This window comes from Eleutherodactylus coqui, chromosome 2 (genome assembly GCF_035609145.1).
Source record: "Eleutherodactylus coqui strain aEleCoq1 chromosome 2, aEleCoq1.hap1, whole genome shotgun sequence".
In the NCBI taxonomy this organism is placed as follows: Eukaryota; Metazoa; Chordata; class Amphibia; order Anura; family Eleutherodactylidae; genus Eleutherodactylus; species Eleutherodactylus coqui.
Window position 1 is genome coordinate 197,123,125 of NC_089838.1, and position 20,342 is coordinate 197,143,466.

The following is a 20,342-nucleotide window of genomic DNA, read 5'->3' on the forward strand; positions in this document are numbered from 1 at the left end:
ACGAAGTATGAGTAATTGTATACATGCCATGGTGTATGTTATATTGCTTCGTGATATTGTAATAAAACAAAGTTTAAAAAAAAAAAAAAAAAAAAAAACTAAAAAGATTCCTTACTTTTTTTTGTTCACACTAAAGTAATTTTATAATTCTAACATTTCTTTCCCCCCCCCCAGAGTCTTTGAGTTTTCCATATAACAAGATACTTTCAATTCAAGTCCGTCACTCCTCTGAAAGCACACATAATTAGCAAATGACTACAGCATGAAAAGAATTTTTATGAGAAGAGTAAAAATCATAGACTGGAGATCACTAGCTTTAAAGTTGCTTCACATGAAATTTGCTGGTGTTATTGTTTCCACGAAAATAGGACAGTCTATATTTTTTGTGCAACTGAAATGCGCACACAAAAAATGGACATGTGACCGGAACCATTGAAAACAATGGGTTCTAATCACTGCATATTGAGTGTGCAAATTTATACGTAACAGTAGATGCGTTTGTCTGCATAAGTCCTAATAGCTGACTTCCTCCGTACTATGAGCAGCAGTAAAACATTTCCCAACATTTATTTAATTGTAGGCTGTTTGATTAAAATGGCCTGCATGGCTAAAACAGCATACACTAATTGCCTGCATTGAGTTGTATAACGCAGTTTTATATAATCTGGTGTCAGTAAATATGAGTAGATTAAATAGTTGGATGAATGGTGGTAGTAATAGCCATTTGGGTTACTGTGGCATAGCCTAGTAAATCATCTCACCAATTCCAGTAAATGAGAGTAGGCAGCGTGCAGATAGTGGGTGGAGGTCCCAGTTGAGACAAATTGCTACATAAATCAGCACTGGACTACTGTACCTTTAGTGCTGGCATATTCAGCTCTAATTACAGTATTTGACCCGAGGCACTGGTCTAATTTCTCGAAGGTGTCTGTAACAGATACAGTTGGCCTCCATGAATGGATATAAGCTGCATGTCTACTGTTTCTTTTATTAGTTCAGTAATGGGGCTTTCCATAGAAATAAAAGATACACTATGTATGAACAGACTGATGTAAACTTAAAGGGGATGTCCAAGGTTATATAATGTACTATAGGCATATAGTGGTCATGTTAACACAAGAAATCAGCTTCTCACATCGCAGAATCGCTTAGGGCATTCTGCAACAGACTCCCTGCACCAATTCTGCAAAAATTCCACAGTGGCCAAATCTGTACCTAAGTGGTGTGGATTTGGCCGTGCTTTTTCTAATGGAACCGCTGCAGAGTTTAATTCTTCTTTTGCAAGGGTTGAATTCCGTAGCATGACTCCACAGAATAAATAGACATGCTGTGGAAAATATTCGTACCTTGTGAAGGAGATTTTTTTAAATCTCCTCCACATGGGTTATACTGTAAAAGCTGCAGAATTTCCACAGCAATTCTGCCAGTGCAAATTCTGCCGTGTTTTCCGCCACGTGAGAAGGCGGCATTACCCTTCACATGTGTAATGCAAATTACAAGGGCTGCAGTCTGAAGTGAATGGGGCATCTAATGTACATGCATACACATGATAACATATGACAGATCTAACATATTGTGTATATTACCATCTCTGACATAGAAACAAGAACAGAGGACTGTTCCCGAGAGCATCTTATTAAAGTAGCTGGAATGTTTATGCCAGAAAGTGCTGTTTATGGCTGGTGAGATGTAGCAGATTGTAATTACAAATATTATGAACAACATATGTGTACTTTGGCAAAATGTGAAGTAATTGCATGATCATGGCAATTATTTAGGTCTGACACTGAATTTAAATAAATAATTCATTTTCCCTAATAACAAATGCTTCAGCTAAAATTATGTCTATACAGACTTCTATTATACAGAAGTCGCACTGATACTATTTCACTCCATCGTTTGTTTCTGTTACAATACATTCTCAAAAAATAATTGCTGGTACATGGGGCTACTCAATGTAGTCCTATGAATAGCAGCTAGACTGTTGCAAACAGATCCTGTTAAAACCACTACACTTGTCCTTCCCTGAAGCATAATATGTGTATAGGATAAAGCAATCCATTGTGCTCTGCATTCAGCATCCATTGGCAAGGAAAAAAAGGAAAAAGGTATTAGAGAATCACAACTGAATATGAGGCTACATTAATACACACACAACTTTTATCTAGTGTTTTGAAGTTTTTCAACACTACTAATGGTAGTCTGCTTGTTACATCTTTTGAGCGATAATCGTTGCGTGTAAATATGCCCATCTTTCACTTTTCTGCTGAAGGATGATTCTATGTTCAGCACACAATCCATCCTTCCGCAGAAGAGCTGATAGCAGGGACTTCACGCTGTGTTCTCGACGGGAAGCGTTGATAACATTGTCTCCATGGCAGAACAAAGGGAATGTATTCAGAGAACAGACCACCCGCTGTTCTCCGAATATAGCTCCCAGCGGCTCCCACGCATTAATAGGCTACTAATTGGCATTAGTACCAATTAGTAGTTTATACAAAATGATCGTTCAAAAGCCATCTTTTGAGCGATCATCTTTGTGTATAAAAGGGCCTTTAGTGTAGCTGACCAGTTTTCATTAAAAAGAAGACCCCTTTGCAGAAGATTGTTAGATGTCTAACCATGCATTAGGTATAATAAAAAAAAAAGTTTGGTACCGTATTAGTCAGTAGAGCAAAATGTGATTGTTCTCAGCAAGAGAAACCAAGTAATCTTGTAGATATGATACCTTTTAATGGCTAACAAAAAGACATGAAATCTTGCAATAACATCATGTATTTTTGTTAGCCATTAGAAGGTATCATATCTACAAGATTACTTGGTTTCTCTTGCTGGGAACAATCACATTATGCATACATTGACTTAGTGTTCATTAGAAGTCTATGAAATAACACAGCAAAGTAATAAAAATGCCTCATTTTGATGGCTGTCAGTGTAGACTATGTGGCTTTACATTTTAAATCACTGTAGAAGCATGACAAAGTGTTCCAAATCTAAGCCACATGTTATCGTTAATGTGTATGACCCCTTTAATTTTATAACCTAACACTATAGATGGCAGATTGCTCCTTGGCATTGCAGTGGAAAAGTGTAATGGGCTGGTCTTGGCATGGCTCCTTCCTTCCACTCTGGCATCCTGGGACGCAGCTGTCACTGGTCTCCTGTCCTCATACTCTTGAGACTGCCAAAGGGGACGAAAAAGTCTCTGTCTGTGACACAGCAAATAGCAGAGTATTCAAGAAAGTCAGGCTAGGAAAGACCCCGAGTCCAAGTAACCCAAGAACAATCTGGAGAGTAAGAGTAATGTAATATCTTACAACCTGAAACATACAACCCAATATAGATGATAAAGTATTACTCCATTGCATAAATAGGATTAAGTACAGGTAGTATATGTTACAGGTTAAAGAATAAGAATTTTATTTTAATAGTAATTATTGTATGATGAGAACTGCAGTATACCATTGTAATTATTCAATGCAGAGTCCCAAAAGAGTAACTACAGTTTATTTTTTAATAAATCAATAGTACAAGTGAATATAAAAACGTTATATCATATTAGAGAAAAATGCTTCTTTCTCCACTTAATAGCTATTTTTTTCATCCCTTCTCATGCCTCCTGCACTGACCACTCGCTCTGAATATGCCTATAAAATCTGTACACATAAATTCATACACAGAGAATTCAGTTTATACCAGCTGTCCATAGAAGTCTATGGAGAAGAGAGGGTGAGCAAAGAGGAAGGAGGCAGAAGCAGAGAGACACGGCTACACTGCTCAGCACTCCTGAATAATATCCTGTATGCTGCTACTGCTTCTATGAGTATGTGAGAGACAGATGAGAGAGCAGGATCATAGTAGCTAGTTTCCCCAAGCTAACTTAAAGGGGTTGTCTCGCGCAAGCGCGTCTAAAAACGCCAGAAGACAGCGAATTTAGACGGATCCATGGCGACGGGGACGCTAGCAACGGAGCAGGTAAGTGAATAACTTCTGTATGGCTCATAATTAATGCACGATGTATATTACAAAGTGCATTAATATGGCCATACAGAAGTGCTGAACCCCACTTGATTTCACGAGACAACCCCTTTAAGGAAAACCGGAAAATTAGAAATTGAGCCTGCAGAGGCAGAAAACAGCTAGAAAATGCAGGTTGCAAGTAATGTAATGGCCAAAAATAGTGTTATTCCTCATGCACACACATGGGAGCTTTAAGATTCCCCATAGAATATGGTTATAAGAGACCTACAATTAATGTCAAAGCAATAGAAATAGAAGCAGTCCCAGTTTAAATGACAAAAAAATGTACCTATCATGTTTCATAAACCTCAGTTGTAGAAAATAAAATTCCTAAAAAATACATGAACCATAAAATAGTAAACAGGGTCAAAGATGTTCCAAAAAAACCTTTTCCAGATAGGTTTATTCAATGAAATTGCAAATAGCCATCAACCCAATGTATGAGGTAATGGCAAAAATACGTCAAAGGACAATGCTTATAACATAAGCCCAGCTTCAGTGGTATGACAAGATATTCTGTGTTAATAAGGAGACCACACTCTGTGGCATACATAGAAGAGAGGGGGCCTGGCAGCAAAGATCAAATGCAGTTCATTATTGTATCAGGTTTTGACACCCAGGATAGAGTTTGTTTTCCAAACTCTTTGAGTTACCTTGGGCCAGTTATTCACTCTTAGGCCACATTCACAGAACCATATGCAAGTTGTGCCAAGATTCTTGGCTACAATTCACATCAGATAGCACATGGTAACGCATCTATGTGCTGTCTGATCTATGCTGGCAATGGACATTGCCCCATGGGTAGTGGGTAGCGGGCGAAAATAGGACATGGTGTGAATATTTTTTTTCACACCGACTATTGGTCCGTGTGAAAAAACATCTGTGTATGTAGCCGAATTAGCTATAATGGGTCTGTGTGCTGTCTGTGAAATAGGCACTCTGAATGGGCACTTATTTTGTGACACTACAGTTTCTCTGAAGATGGGAGTCCTGCAACAAGCCACAGAGCACAAACCATGGCTGGACCCCCTTACTCCGAGGGCCCCACAGAAACTGCATGCTCTGCATCTATGGTATATACCCCATTAGATGTGTTTCACCCAAGCTTCTTCTTTTCATCCCTAATGAACATGTAGTACTAGCAAAGCAATTGCTAACCAGTAACCAAATTCACTTTATCATGAACATATCAACCAGCAAACATAACGAGACTAGTACCAGTGTTTCTGGTGGCGCATTACGCCACTTACTAATGTCATGCAGCACAGCTCTGTATGTTTTAGGACCTGTGATGATGTCACTGTCATTTGATCAGGGGCGGAGCTCAGAGCCCCGGAGACTGATCACATGACGGTGACATCTTCACATGTAACTCACACAGTCACTCATCACTCACAGACAGGTGGTCGTTAGTATTTCACCCGCACTAATATGTCTGTGCTCTGCCAGTGGTAATCTTGTTTTTTTATCTGTGCCATGTGGCAACAGGGGTAACGTAGCTGGCAGGAGTCATATACCCCTTTTCCTTGCCTCTCTGTTGAAAGTCTCCTTTAAAAATATTGTATAATAGAATTAGTGCTAAGATCAGAAACCTGGAACCCTCTACTGGATTACATGAAAGTTTTATTAAGTGCTTGTTAGGCTACTTGTGTGATTTAAAACCCGCGCCTGAAATTCTGGGGCGCAAAACGCATCGGACAGTACTCGGACATCCCATCCTTGTGCTGAACATCGCACATTGACATGTGCTATTATCGCCTGAAAATCAGACAAGAATAGACATGATGCCATTTTTTTTTTCACTGGGATTATCAGTAAGTAAGAAAAAGCCCATGTGCATACACCCATTCAAATGAATGGATGCAATTTCCAACCAATTTTTTAGACTGAGTGTTCAGTCTGAAAATCGGACAAAAAAAAGTCCGTGTGTAAGAAGGCTTATTTGGGATCTATCCAAATGCTCTTTCAGGAACTGTTACTGGGTTTATCCTCTCCTTGTGGCTTCCTGAGTTATATTTCTTCAGTGGTCCATCTGACTTCTAGAAGTCTAGTATAGCTTAGGGATATAACTGCTTTTGTGTCACCTGTTGCTTGAGGAAAAAAATAGATGCCTTAGCCTTTAAAAATAAATGTTGTGTCATAGTGTTATAAATATCCGCCCAGAAGCTACAATAAGAACCACCGACATTATACGTTCCAAGAACATGTTCTACATGACAAATGAGGTATGGGATTTTGAGATGAGGGAACCTATGCACCCTGATTTGCATACTATTGATAAATTAAATATAAGTAGCGGTATGGGGACACATTCATAAAATTCTGACATCAGAAAATGGGACAAAATTTACATTGGAAGTCAGAATCTAAGTGTATCAGAGTATGGCGGTCTTCTTTGTTGTAGCATGCTCACTAAAACTAAATTGTTACATCAATGTGGCTCATCTATAATCTATAATACATCTCCTACGGCCTGACCAAACAAACCACATCTGTGCACCGAAAATTGTAAGAGTAATACTACCACGGAGGCGCAGCTGCTTGCAGAAAGTCAGCTGACAGCTGTCATTAGAGACCTTTCACACGGGACGGGATTAGGACACGCGGATATTTCTGAGTCACAATGTTATCCCTATGGGGCTTGAATTCCACAACTGTTAAAAAACCGCGCGTCTTTACTTCAAAACCGCAACAATAAATTCTGCAGCAGAAAAGCTTTCTGCTCTGGAATGAAGGACATCTTGCAGAATTGTTCTTGCGGATTTCTAACATACAGAAAATGTAACTAAAGTTTGCGGAATAAAGCAAAAGAATTTCCACAGGACGTTCCGCATAACGCATTCCGCAGATCAAAACTCAACAAAATCCGCAACTAATTGAGAAAATCCGTATCTGCCCTGTTTACAGTCAAACTGACTCATTTGTGGTGTTCCATTTGGCATTTCAGAGATATGATTGGTTTTCACTGAGCATATAAACTGTTGGATTCATCCTGCATTGCAGTGTGGCCCATGAAAGAAAAAAAGTCATCTTGATCCTCTGTTATGATAAATCTGTCATTAATGGGCTCTGAAAGTTGAGTAACATGCTTTAGAATACTTTTACAAGAGTAATACCGGTATAATTACACATATGGTATAATGCTACAATGTCAGTATATTCCTTTAAGGTGACATGAAGTCTAATAGTTATCATGGTATCTCTGGGACTATCAGGTAAATGTTGACCTAAAGGTCACGTAAACTCGTTTCACGCATTCTTTATCTTTTTTTGCAAAATCAGAGAGGAGGCGAGACTATGGGGTAATGGGAGTGGAATTATTGCTTTGTGGCAGATGGTGTGGGCTTGTGGCTCAGTGACAGGTGTCATCCACTTGGTCCAGCCACTTCAACATTTGGTCCTGATCTCCCAGCAGGAAACAGCTGAAAACACGAAAATCTGCAGATCTGGAGTCACAACAGCATTCTTTTATGAATGCAGCTGTTCCCTGACAGTCTTTTACCTTCTAGTGTGAATGTGCTAAGTTTGTGCACTGCATGCATCCATATACAACTCACTCCTAGAATTACACCTATTGTAGTAGTGATGGTTTATACACTGGAATACTGCCTACAGGTTAGTTGTGTAGTAAAGTTATAAATCATATATACACAGTAATATAGCATCATCAATTTCTAGCTTGAATTGTATACCAAAAAAGTATTATTACATTCCCATGGCAAATATATCCAAGAAGCGTCATTTGGCACATTTGATAGGTTTACATCTGGATACTTTGCTTTTGTGCCTATCTGCAGTAATTCATAGCAAACAAACCAATTTTTGGGGTTCTGAAATATTAATATTTGAAAAAACAAAACTGAACTCACCAGAATTTATTTTCACATCAATGGAAACTTTGCCTGCAGTGCCATTCCGGGCCACTGCACAGTGTATGGAGCTGTGTGTTTCCAGCACATAGCTGCTCTGTTCAGTAGATCAATGACCTCGATGAACAGTTGATTGGTGGTGGGTCTTGGGTAGTGAATGGTAAGTTTTTAAAAAGTTTGGTTTACCCAGTTTGCTGAACTTGGGCAAAAAGTTAGATTCGGTTCAAACTGAAACCAAACTTCACCAATACACCTAAAAGCCATAAAAGCCCCATATAGCACTCTGAAAGTGTTGTGCAACACTTTTATGACTCTAAGACAGTGTTATATACCAGTATTCAGGACTAGTGTTGAGTGAATTGAACATGCAGAACTGAGCTTTTAGCAAAGTTCGACCTGAAATAAGGTTCTACTGGTTAAGTTCGCTCAACATTAGTCTTGGGTGGCAGACCTCTACCGATCAGCTACCGAGGATCGGTCCTCAATAGTTTAGTGCTGGAAATCCTCTGTAAGATCAGTACATAAGTGAAATATCTGTAAGGTTAATTTTCCTTTTGTGGCAGCTTTTGTGGTAGCTTATTATGCAATTTTTTGACCCAAAGTCAAAAACAGTTTCAGAAGGTTTAAGAAATATAATGGAAGGACTTTACTTTCCGCTGGATCCACTTCTGGCTTTGGCTCAGAAAACTTCATAAAAACTACCACAAACTCCTGCGCCTGAAACCACGTAAAAGAATGAAATGTACTGTATTTCTTTGATATGGATATCACTTCTGTTCACAACACATCCTATAACTCCCCTCACTTTCCAGTGTCAGTAAAGCTGACAGAAGTTGTTACTCTGCCCAGACCCCCCCAAATCCCTCGCTTTATATTCCTGGGCATTCTCTTTGCTTTTGTTCTTTTTAGTTTTATGGAAATACTGAGAACAGATTGGAATGGAGAGGATGCGTGACTCATTTAGTCTTTGCATCTGAAGTTTCTCACATAAGTGTTTGTGTACTTGTTGTCTACTTGTAATATATGTAGTTGGTGTGTGCTACTGTATACTAAAATATAGTGTGCAGGTATTATATATTTTTATTGCCACTACATGGTGAAACCAGCATGTCTTCATTAGGTTTACACAAAATATTTTATTTATAGGCAATATATCATGTATCAATATATATTGTGGCTCACATCATATAGCGTATATGTATTGAATATGCGACTATGCTATTGTATACTCCAAATAAGGCAAAAACAAGCAAATCTCTTGTCAAATGGACACCAAAGTGGTGTCCAATTACTTTTGAATGGTTCTGTTTGCTGTTTTTGTTGCTGTGATGGAAATCCGAGACAGAATTCCACAGTGTATAAAAAAGCACTATGTGAGTGATACCTCAGTCATATTAAAGGGGTTGTCCCGCGCCGAAACGGGTTTTTTTTTTTTTCAATAGCCCCCCCGTTCGGCGCGAGACAAACCCGATGCAGGGATTAAAAAAAAAAAAACGGGTAGTACTTACCCGAATCCCCGCGCTCCGGTGACTTCTTACTTACCTTGTGAAGATGGCCGCCGGGATCTTCCCCCTCGGTGGACCGCAGGTCTTCTGTGCGGTCCATTGCCGATTCCAGCCTCCTGATTGGCTGGAATCGGCACACGTGATGGGGCGGAGCTACGAGGAGCCGCTCTCTGGCACGAGCGGCCCCATTCAGAAGGGAGAAGACCGGACTGCGCAAGCGCGTCTAATCGGGCGATTAGACGCTGAAGATTAGACGGCACCATGGAGACGGGGACACTAGCAACGGAACAGGTAAGTAAATAACTTCTGTATGGCTCATAATTAATGCACAATGTACATTACAAAGTGCATTAATATGGCCGTACAGAAGTGTATAACCCCACTTGCTTTCGCAGGACAACCCCTTTAAGTTTGAAAAGCTTTTGATAGACCTAGAATCAAATTGGGTTAATGACTTAACTTGGTGCCCACTCTACAACATATGAAGATCATGTGATTGATTTATAGACCATAAGTATAATTACCCCGTGGAAACTTTGTGTATAATAAATGGTCCCTTGCTTCCACATAATTAAAAACTCTCTGTACTCCAGGATATAATGATCCCTAACATCACAATATTAATTTGTTCTGGAGCCATAATTATTAAGTGAAAAAAATGTGTAAATTGACTTAAATTTAAAATAATGTAATGCTAAAAAGACGCTATAAATAATCCAAAATGAATACAATACGATGTACTTCATTAGAGCCACTGGTTTATACTACACTATACAGATTGTGGCTAATAAAACATGTTGTACAGTAAAAGGGATCCAGGTTACACCATGTATAAAATGTTCCCTACATCCTGACTGAGGGTCTTGTTATGCCCAGCTCCTAAATCAGTGATCATTCTAGCACCGTTATACAATGAGCATACACTCACTTTATACTTGTCAGAAAGTCAAATAGTTGGATAACAAGGCAATGAATTACTATATATTCATAATATTGAAATTATGACTATTGAAATAATCTCAAAAAATTTCTTGCAAGCAATAATAAGTTTTGTCACTTCGCCTTGTATTTGCAGATTCAAAAGCAATTGTGGATGGAAACCTCAAGCTGATCCTGGGTCTTATCTGGACGCTCATTCTGCACTACTCTATCTCTATGCCTATGTGGGAAGATGAGGATGAAGAAGATATCAAGAAGCAAACGCCAAAGCAAAGACTTCTGGGATGGATTCAGAACAAGATACCACAACTACCTATCACTAACTTCCACAGGGACTGGCAAGATGGAAAGGCACTGGGTGCATTGGTAGACAACTGCGCACCGGGTAAGTAAAGTGTATTAAGCCCATTCTGGGTATATATTGGTAATTCGAATTAGTTGAAATGAAAGTAGTATAGGAATTCAGCTGCCAGTGTGACTTAGCGATGTAATGAACCCTAAAATAACCAGTTTAAAATGAAAGTGAGCAAAGTGAGTTTTGGGCAAATTTTTTGTGCAAACTAAGCCAAAAATAGGTGGTGTAAAGTTAGATACAAGTTTCTAAACATGTGCTAAATGTATCAGCTATCATGATCCATTGTGATAAATTTGGCACTGTCTGCTGTAAATTCATACCAACTACTAGACAGAATTAGTAAATCTGCCCTGTTGTCTTTTCACAATAAAGAAAGAAAGCACTCCATAGTGTAGCAGGGATAAGTCACCATAAATAGGATGCACAATGAATATTGGTATTTCTAAGGGTTGTGTAATGGCACAACATCTATATAAGCCTGTTACGTATAAGCAGCCTTACCACCACGGAACAGCAACAGCCTCCATCAAATAATGAAGTAATGTAGGGACCATGGTGAGGTGAGCTTTGACCAGGAGTCAATGAAGATTTGAGGTTTATTAATTCAAGACAGCAGGCTTTTGACCCGAAACTGAACCTTCATCTGGATTTATATAAGATCACAATCTACAGTAGTTTGTGATCCTGTATTAGGCCAGATGAAGAGAGATTTTTGGGAGAGAAACGTGTTGCCTTGAATTAATAAGCTTCAAATCCTCATTGCTGACTCCTGGTCCTGTTCCAAGTGCACCGTGCTCCCTGGCTGTTTATCTACATTACTGTTGTCTTTTCAAATGCTGTACTAGAGATGCTTACATCTTAGGTACTTTAGGTAATAAATAGGTTAACAAGTATAACGCACAGAGCGCACTCTAACCTAAGGGTGATCCGGAACCTTGTGATCAGCATCCAAGTATTAAGTCATAGACAGAAATATTCCTAGTTGTCCCGAGGAACATCTCCTCCCTCTGAGTAGTTTGGGATGGGGAATAACAGCCAGTGCTATGTATGCTCCTGCTTTCTTTCAATATCTGCCTTACTTGTACACATGCACTAAATAAAATTGTATCATAGGCAGCAGATAAGATGAATAACCCTCTTAGCATCAATTCTGCCTATGTGTTACCACAGTGAATATAGCATTGCTTTAGTCTGTTGTAATTAGTTACTGTTTGTGGAAATCTAATACAAATCTATTTGCATCCATAAAACGTAAAGCGACTGTTTTCAGGCCAAAATGCTGTCCTTGGACTGTAGAGGCAGGGGTATATATTACTTGCAGTTGTTTTACTGTGGCATCCGTCCTGTCCATTGATTCTAGGTCCCATTTTCAACCATCCAAGATGGCACAGTCTTCAGACTACCTAATCCCCACAGTGCTAAGGTAATGTTAGACTACCATGCACTACACCTGCTCTCTGATTGGCCAGAGCTGGTCATGCAATCAGCACTGGCCAATCTGAGAGGAGTGTGCATTAGGTGGTTAGAAGATTGTTGCAGCCATCATGGACAGTCCAAAGAATTGCACAGAACTGATGGATTGGAGGGGGTGACAAAGATAAATAACTTCAGGTAAATATAACCTCCTCCTTTCCTGGGGCCAAATTTTGTCCTAAAACTGAACAGTCATTCTAAAAGAGGAATTAAAAACAGTGCTAAACAATAATATAATTGCATCCTGATGTAATCATGCTATACATATCGACCCCAATTAATATTATTACATAGAAATCCTATATCATGTGATTTATTAAGCTATGGCAGAATACAGCGCAGTTACCTGGGCCCAGGTAAAGTTTTTACATCGAGGTCCAAGTTGAACCTGTGGAAGCATTACTACTGTTTGAAGTGAATGGGTCAGGTTAAATGTTCATTTATGTGTCGGCATAGGAAACGTTTCTACAAAATCGTATGCTACTGCCTGTTCCTTTACATGACAAGGGAGAAATGCAGTTGTAACATTATCCAGTTTAGCAGCCTGTCCGCCTGCCAAAGAGAGAAGGGGTGGAGGAGAGAAGTGTGTAATCTCATATAAGGCAAGAGACAGAGAATATACACCAGTTTACACAATCAGTTACAAAGTGGATAAGACAAGTCACATGGATACATTTCAGTTCTACATTCCTTTCTACTGCATATCATATGATTCACAGGTATTCCTGCATTTACTTTTATTTATTATCGTGTATCTTACACCACCAAAGTTTTCTGCTGTACTGTAAATGCTATTTATTACATGATACACACATTTACAATGTACATAGTAATTTGCATTTTTTTCGCTTCTAAGTATAACAGCTTATTTCAACTCTAAATCTAATTACATTTCACACTTTAATTCCATAAATGGACTGGGGATTTGTTTTTAAAGTGGTTGTCCAGCTGACTTGAGTCTGTGCCTGAAGGTCCATTTACACGTTCAGTTTAAATAGCAGTCATTCAGTAGTGAACGGCAACTGTGCTATCTCAATGGAGAGGGGCGGGGGAGCGAGAGGAGAGAAATCTTCTGCACTGCCCCGCCCCCCTGCTGGCCGCTCAATGAACCAGCCAACTCTGCTAGCTGCCGTGTGACAGCATGGGAGCGCGGACACACAGGGACAAGTGTCGGGCATTGCTTGCCCGACAGTCATCCCGTGTAAATGGACCTTTATATAACAAGCTTTGGCTGTATTTTACAGTTAGCAACTGCCTCCAACTGAAGGGTTAAAGATAACTTTAAATCCAGCCGTTTAACTTCTCAGATGGCTTGGTCAATGGCAATAACAGTATCGCTTTGCCACTGGAAAGATGTAGTAAGATGATGCTGCCCCCCACAAAAAAACCTTTAAGAACTTTTTTTTCCAATACATTATAAATTACATTATATGTGCCATTAAAAAATACGACTTGTCCTGAATACAACAATCCCCTTAAATGTCTATATCGACAAAAAATAAAAAAATGATAGCCCGTGGAAGGTAGGTACAAAAAAAATGATGGGAAATAGCTGCAGCACCAAGAGGTTAAGATTACTAGTATGTCTACCAAGTTTACATATTAGATAGTGGTGCTACAGTTTTATTATAACAGTGACAATAGTAGTAACTGTAACATGACCTAATAATACACTCTGCTTTTTGTAGGTCTCTGCCCAGACTGGGAAGCATGGGACCCCAACCAACCTGTCGAGAATGCAAGGGAGGCAATGCAGCAAGCAGATGACTGGCTAGGTGTACCACAGGTAAGAGATATAGAACTTCTTATAAGAATGTTGACCTTGGACAATCAGAATGATATGTTATTAAACAAAAAAACCCACACAATTTGTATAGACCTGTATCTGTCTACATGTTGTATGTTTATATACTTTTTGGTCATACAAAAAAAACAATTAGGGCTCATGCCCACGGCCGTGACAGACTCCGCCAGCGGAATATTGCAGCGGATTCCCCCACGGGGCTACCCCCAAACCCTCATGTTTACCACTCCGGATTATCCTACCACGCCCCGCATGGAGGGCCACGTGGTACAGCGCATGACGTTCCGGCAGACTCAGATGACACGGCAGGCGGTGGGTGGGGCCTCGTATTCACGCGATACTTACGCAGTGCTACAGCGGAAGTATAGCGTAATGGCCGGCTTCCATTGACTACAATGGAAGCCTGCCGAGCGTATTCCCGCTGCAAATAGCACATGCTGTGGGTTATTTCACGCTGCAGAATTCCGTGGTTGAATTCTGCAGCGTGAACATTGAGCTATTAGATCCAATAGAACGTGGGCATTAGCCCCTACTAAAAGAGGGTGACCCTTTTGCATAACCCTTTTTTATGGACTAGTCTGCCCAAATTAGCTGGAACTCCGTCTGGTCACTTGTTATTACTAGGGAACTGCTTGGTGAGTAGCTACTTTCTCATCAGCACTGTAAAACGAATGGGTGACTGTGTAATAAATGCACACCAACTACTAGTTCTAAGTTAAGTACTCGTTACAATTATTAGCATTTGGCAAATACATTTCTCTATAAACTTTTGGAATAGTTTTCTTTAGTTCTTACAAGCTGAGCACATAATTATAACCGGAAGATATCATCCGATATGATCTCATCTCCTTGCGTGGGCACTTAAAGAAAAAAAAAAGATAAACAGAGCAACAAAGATAATCTAGGATACTATTGGGAAAATCCCAATATATGTAGAAATGGTATGAAGAAACAAAGTAAAACAAAACAAAAAACAACATTCAACAAGAGATTAATTTATAAAGTTAGGCGGAGGAGAACAGTAATAAAATATAGAAGAGTGAGGACTGCTGTGCACTAGTGAGAAGTAAACCTTTGATTGTATATTGTTATCCAGTATGCCTGTTACCATAATAAGTGCTGCAGATTAAATAAACTGCTTTTATAATTCAATTACCATAATATCTGACTATACCTAACTAGTTTAATGCTTGCCATGGACTGTAGGTTATCGCCCCTGAAGAGATCGTGGATCCCAATGTAGATGAACACTCAGTCATGACCTACCTGTCCCAGTTCCCAAAAGCAAAGCTGAAGCCTGGTGCACCTCTTCGATCTAAGCAACTGCATCCCAAGAAAGCCATTGCTTACGGGCCAGGTATGGAATTATATGTTATCAATGCTTCTCTGAATTAAATGAATTATTTCTGCCGCACAGTTTGGGAAACTTTAGAATAGTTCCTTTTATTATTTCTATTAGAAGTGGATTCTTAGAGATCATTTTGAGAAATAGATCCCTTGTATCAGTAGGGAAGGGTTAAAGTGGGAGATCAGGTAGCCCCCGCAGTTCCTTTCCTGCTGGCTCTCTTAGTGTAACACGATGTCTGGGTGAGCTCATGCTCTCAATCCACTCTGCTCCATCTCTACTTGGCAGCATCACGATTGTTACAATATGTTGATCTGTAGCAGTTAAACTGCCTGCTGCCAAAACTCCCAAATGTGGATAATTAGGAGACAGGCAAGACCAAAACACAGGCTCCAGTGGGGCCTTACTGAGTCCCAGCCTCTCCATGCAGATGACAGAATAAGAATATAGCTTATTAATACTGCACCTGAAATGTCCTTTAAAATAGTATAATAAAAATTTGATAAAGTTCCAAAAGGAAGCATAAAGGCTATGAACGACTTTGGGCGAATTTGGCTGGAAAGCATTTATTCAATAGGGTTTCATTAAAAAAAACTTTCACCATTTGACTTCTGTAATTGCAGAATGCTGGTCACTAGCAAATCCATCAGTGAGCTAATTTATCAGTCGCCAGCGTTTCTTCCTCTTTTGCCGAACAAACTTCTAAGTTGATTTATGACCAGATCAAAGTTTGACTTACTTTGATTTTTATGCCTAGTCTTGATATATTATTTTCATGTACTATTTAAAAACATTGCTGTCCCCTTTATCGGTATGCGAAGCTCTTCCTGTTGTTAGGACAAGTGACAGAGAATGAAACAGATCCAAAATACAGACATAATAGAAATTGTGAATTTATACTGTACTTCTATGTGCCTCTCATTTTTCACTTTGTAATTTTGTAACAATCCAGGGGAAAAAAGTTGCTCTATGCTCTAATATAAACCATATTACGGTATACCAATCACCCCTGCAATATGAAACCGCATTGAGGCCCCATGTAGAGTCCCATTAGTATAGCCCTTGCACTGCCATATGCATTGGCTTAATTGTGTGTAATAATATTATGACTATTTGAATACTTGACAATATGTTTCTGATTTTCTGCTACATGTTATATGCAATGTTATATGTTTTCCAGGTATTGAACCTCAAGGAAATATGGTTTTGAAGCCTGCCTTTTTCACAGTGGAGACTATTGAAGCCGGTCTTGGCGAAGTGCTTGTCTTTGTAGAAGATCCTGAGGGACACACTGAAGAGGTACAGGCTTAATTTGTAGCTGTTTTACATCTTGTTAAAAAGCGTCCTACTCATGGGAGGTTTACTACTACTAATACAAATGATATGAAACAAAAATAATGTGACTCACATTTACGGTATGAAGAATATCCCAAGAACTAATGATGACATGGCTGTGTTTATTATAGATTAATTTGCAATTGTACTCACTTGTTTAAGTAAGTGACATTAAACAGATTAATTGTGTTTCCTATAATGATGCCTCTTAATGTATATATTATTTCATAGGCCAAGGTTATCCCCAACAATGACAAGAACAGAACATATTCAGTCAGTTATGTGCCAAAAGTGGCAGGCCTCCACAAGGTAAGGGATACACATCTAATACTTACCATGAGGGCTTCTCCATCGATAAAGAACATTATGAACTCTCTATTACAACTTTTCTTTTATTTTGGTATTACATTCAGCTATACTTTAGATGATTATAATAACAAATGTAAATACAGATAGGTGAATTTAGACTGAGTCCCAATGGGGATGGAACCCATCAAGTGATGCAAAACACTGCGTAATATGTATGAGCTGTATAAATACAGGTGTTATTGTTATTATAACTAATTCTCAGCCTTCTCATCCCTTTTATGATAGGTCATAAGATAATAATAATCTTTATTTATATACACAGAGGAAACATAGACAAGATACAATATCACACCAAAATACAGTTTGATCAATAGGAGTGAGGGCCCTGCTTGCAGGAGTAAATAGGGGTGACACAAGAGGTAGCAGTGCTTGTTCTGTACAATAGTCCAGCTGTCTTTTAATTAATAAGGTAGTATATAAAGCTGTATGTACCAGTCACCAGCAGGCATTTTAGTATATATAGATATTAAGTGCATTAGGGTGTATGGGGTGTAGGGGGGACCCAGTGGGATAAGGGGGGGGGGGTCAGGTTTCAAAGGGGGCAATGTAGAAGCAGGGTAAATTAAGAAGCAATGGATTAAGGAATATGGTAGGCCTCTTTAAAAAGTTGCAGGCATTGGAAAATAACTTGATTGTTTGGGGTAGCTCATTCCACAGAACTGGTGCAGCTTTAGAAAAATCTTGGATATGGGAATGGGAGATATGGGAGTTAGTGATACCACAAACTGCAATGGAAGTATTAGGTTTATGTAGCGATAGATAGATAGATAGATAGATAGATAGATAGATAGATAGATAGATAGATAGATAGATAGATAGATAGATACTGCATAGCATATAAAAAAAACACTGGATGAGGAAGGATGTATCTTTTGATATTTATAATGCAGTATAAGTGTTCACATGGTCATCTACTTGAACTACGAGTTCTCTTATAATCATTTATCTTCATTTCCTCCTTTAACCCATAGGTCACTGTGTTATTTGCTGGTCAGAACATTAATAAGAGTCCATTTAATGTCAACGTAGCCATGGCTCTTGGAGATGCCAACAAAGTTACAGCTAGAGGACCTGGTCTGGAACCTGTGGGAAATGTTGCCAACAAGCCTACTTACTTTGATATCTACACAGCAGGTAAATGTCACCTCAGACATAGATAATATTTTAAGTATTAGACAGTAATACAGTCACATTAAAGGAACATACACTGTATAATAAAGAAATGGTTTTAGGACATTGGGCGTAGCAGAGACACATTGCTGGAAATTCTGGGGATGTTCTCTCACAGTAAATTAGACAAAGTTGTGTAAATATTAAATACATTGGCTTGCCTTGTTTTCATAGGTGCTGGGTCCGGTGATGTTGGTGTTGTCATCGTTGATCCCCAGAATCGCCAAGACACAGTGGAAGTTATTCTGGAAGACAAAGGTGACAATATCTATCGCTGCACTTATAGACCTAATATGGAAGGACCTCACAAGATCTTCATTACCTTCGCTGGATCTCAGATTCCCAAATGTCCATATGTTGTTAACATTTCAGAAGGTGAGTTTATATAATCTGTTAAATATGGGCAAGCTTCCAGGTCCTGTGCAGTGTTATCATATTATGAGTTCTAAATTATTGTTTTTATGTCAAACATTGTATTACATGGGTATAATGATCTTCATTTTCCAACAATAGTCATTGTCCCTCACTCCCTCAAAGCAAATGAACCATTTTCCTTTCCACAACCATTCATCAGGCACACATGGCCTATAAATATAGATAACATGCATGTAAATTCCATTTCATATGTTTTCAGGCAAAATATTAAACATTTTAGATGTGCCATTGTGACTTCAGGTGTTCTGTAGTTATCATTGACATAATACTCTATTCTGTCTTAGCATCCTACTGAACTTATGGAAACCACTCTTTTCCAAACACCCTACTATGGCTGACTTGGCCCTTTTATGTATGGAAATGTATGGCCAGACATGTCTTTCTTTAGTGAAAATAGATGACTGATGGGAAGTTACACCTGCAGAAGTCAGTTTCTATATAAAAAGTGGTTGTTTTTATGAGACGACTCCTTCACAACACCCTTAAACTTTTACCAACATTGTACAACTTATCTGCACATAAACTTGAATCACGTTACAAATTCTTTGTTCCGCTGTTTTTTGTACCCGTTTTGGGTTATATCCTGTATTTTTCTCTAGTTGTATATAAAGCTGCTTTCAAATTTCAAGCTGGCATGACACCTTGAATTGTACAACTGCTGCTTGTAAAAGGATTCCAGAAGAAATTAGCTTAGAAATGAATAGAGAAAAAAATATTTATGTGACTCAAAATCAATACAAATCAACAAAGTAAAGCATTAACAAAGTTACAGCTTTTTATGTAAATGTGAAGTTACAAATGAATCATATTAGAAAAAGCAGTCAAATATGAACACGTGCACCATTGGCCACACACATGCATGTGAATGAAGCTGCGAATGATTGTTGATTAAAAGCAGAGTTTCCCTTTAATAGATAACTCTTATTTCCTTTTCTACTACCTTGAGTCTTTATGTCAAGTAAATCGTCATACAAATCTAAAACGGTTGACAGGAAATACACACATACTCAACCCAATAGTTTGCATGCATCCCTGCCTGTGTGTATGGATGTACAGCTATTATTGACTGCCATAAGGCCGCTTCCAGATGAGTGTTTTCTAGCTCTGTAGGTAGTCCATGGTTTGCTGACTGTATTACATGGACATATTTTTCATGGCATTTTTTTAATGTAGCCTGACCTGTTTTTTTTCCGTTTTTATCTCCATATTGCTGTTATTTTCTATTGGCCACATACGGATCAGTATTTGCAGAGTGGAAAGTAAAATATACAGCAGCAAAAACAGATCAAATACTAATGAAATTCTGATGACATGCAGTTCTAATGTCATTTATAACGCATCTGTAATACAGATCTATATTGCAGAAATGTTACAATACGCTCATCGGAAGCTGGCCTGTGTATATATTTGTCATTGTTTGGTCACTATTTTGCATCAGTAAGTGTGCTATATAATTCTGCCTTTGCTTTCTATGACCTTCTCTCCCATATGTCTCTTTGCTTTTCCAATAGCTGTGGTCTTGCCCCCGGCTCCCAGTACCCCTCCCCTTCAGATCACCCCTCAGGCTATTGTCACCCCGACTCCTGAAAAAGCCAAGAAAGTGGCTCCCCCACCTCCACCCAAACCTAAACCACGCAAGTCAAGTTAGTATGGCCTGGCAAGAGTGAACGGGCAAGAGCCTTAGCATGGCTTGCCCAGATAGAGTAGTCTAGCCTGTGCATGG

At 39.0% G+C, this 20,342-nt stretch overlaps 1 protein-coding gene across 4 annotated transcripts in view; it reads left to right on the top strand.

Annotated features, from left to right (window-relative positions):
* Positions 1 to 20,342, top strand: part of FLNC (filamin C) — an 85,405-nt gene that overhangs the window by 36,931 nt on the left and 28,132 nt on the right. For 2 of the 4 annotated variants that reach the window (XM_066592176.1, XM_066592177.1), the window contains exons 2-9: positions 10,470 to 10,718; positions 13,850 to 13,947; positions 15,172 to 15,322; positions 16,491 to 16,609; positions 16,877 to 16,954; positions 17,986 to 18,148; positions 18,359 to 18,559; positions 20,131 to 20,262. In XM_066592176.1, the coding sequence (XP_066448273.1) occupies positions 10,470 to 10,718; positions 13,850 to 13,947; positions 15,172 to 15,322; positions 16,491 to 16,609; positions 16,877 to 16,954; positions 17,986 to 18,148; positions 18,359 to 18,559; positions 20,131 to 20,262 (1,191 nt within the window). The remainder of the gene's footprint in view (positions 1 to 10,469; positions 10,719 to 13,849; positions 13,948 to 15,171; positions 15,323 to 16,490; positions 16,610 to 16,876; positions 16,955 to 17,985; positions 18,149 to 18,358; positions 18,560 to 20,130; positions 20,263 to 20,342) is intronic. The other 2 variants (XM_066592178.1, XM_066592179.1) reach the window with 1 other exon arrangement.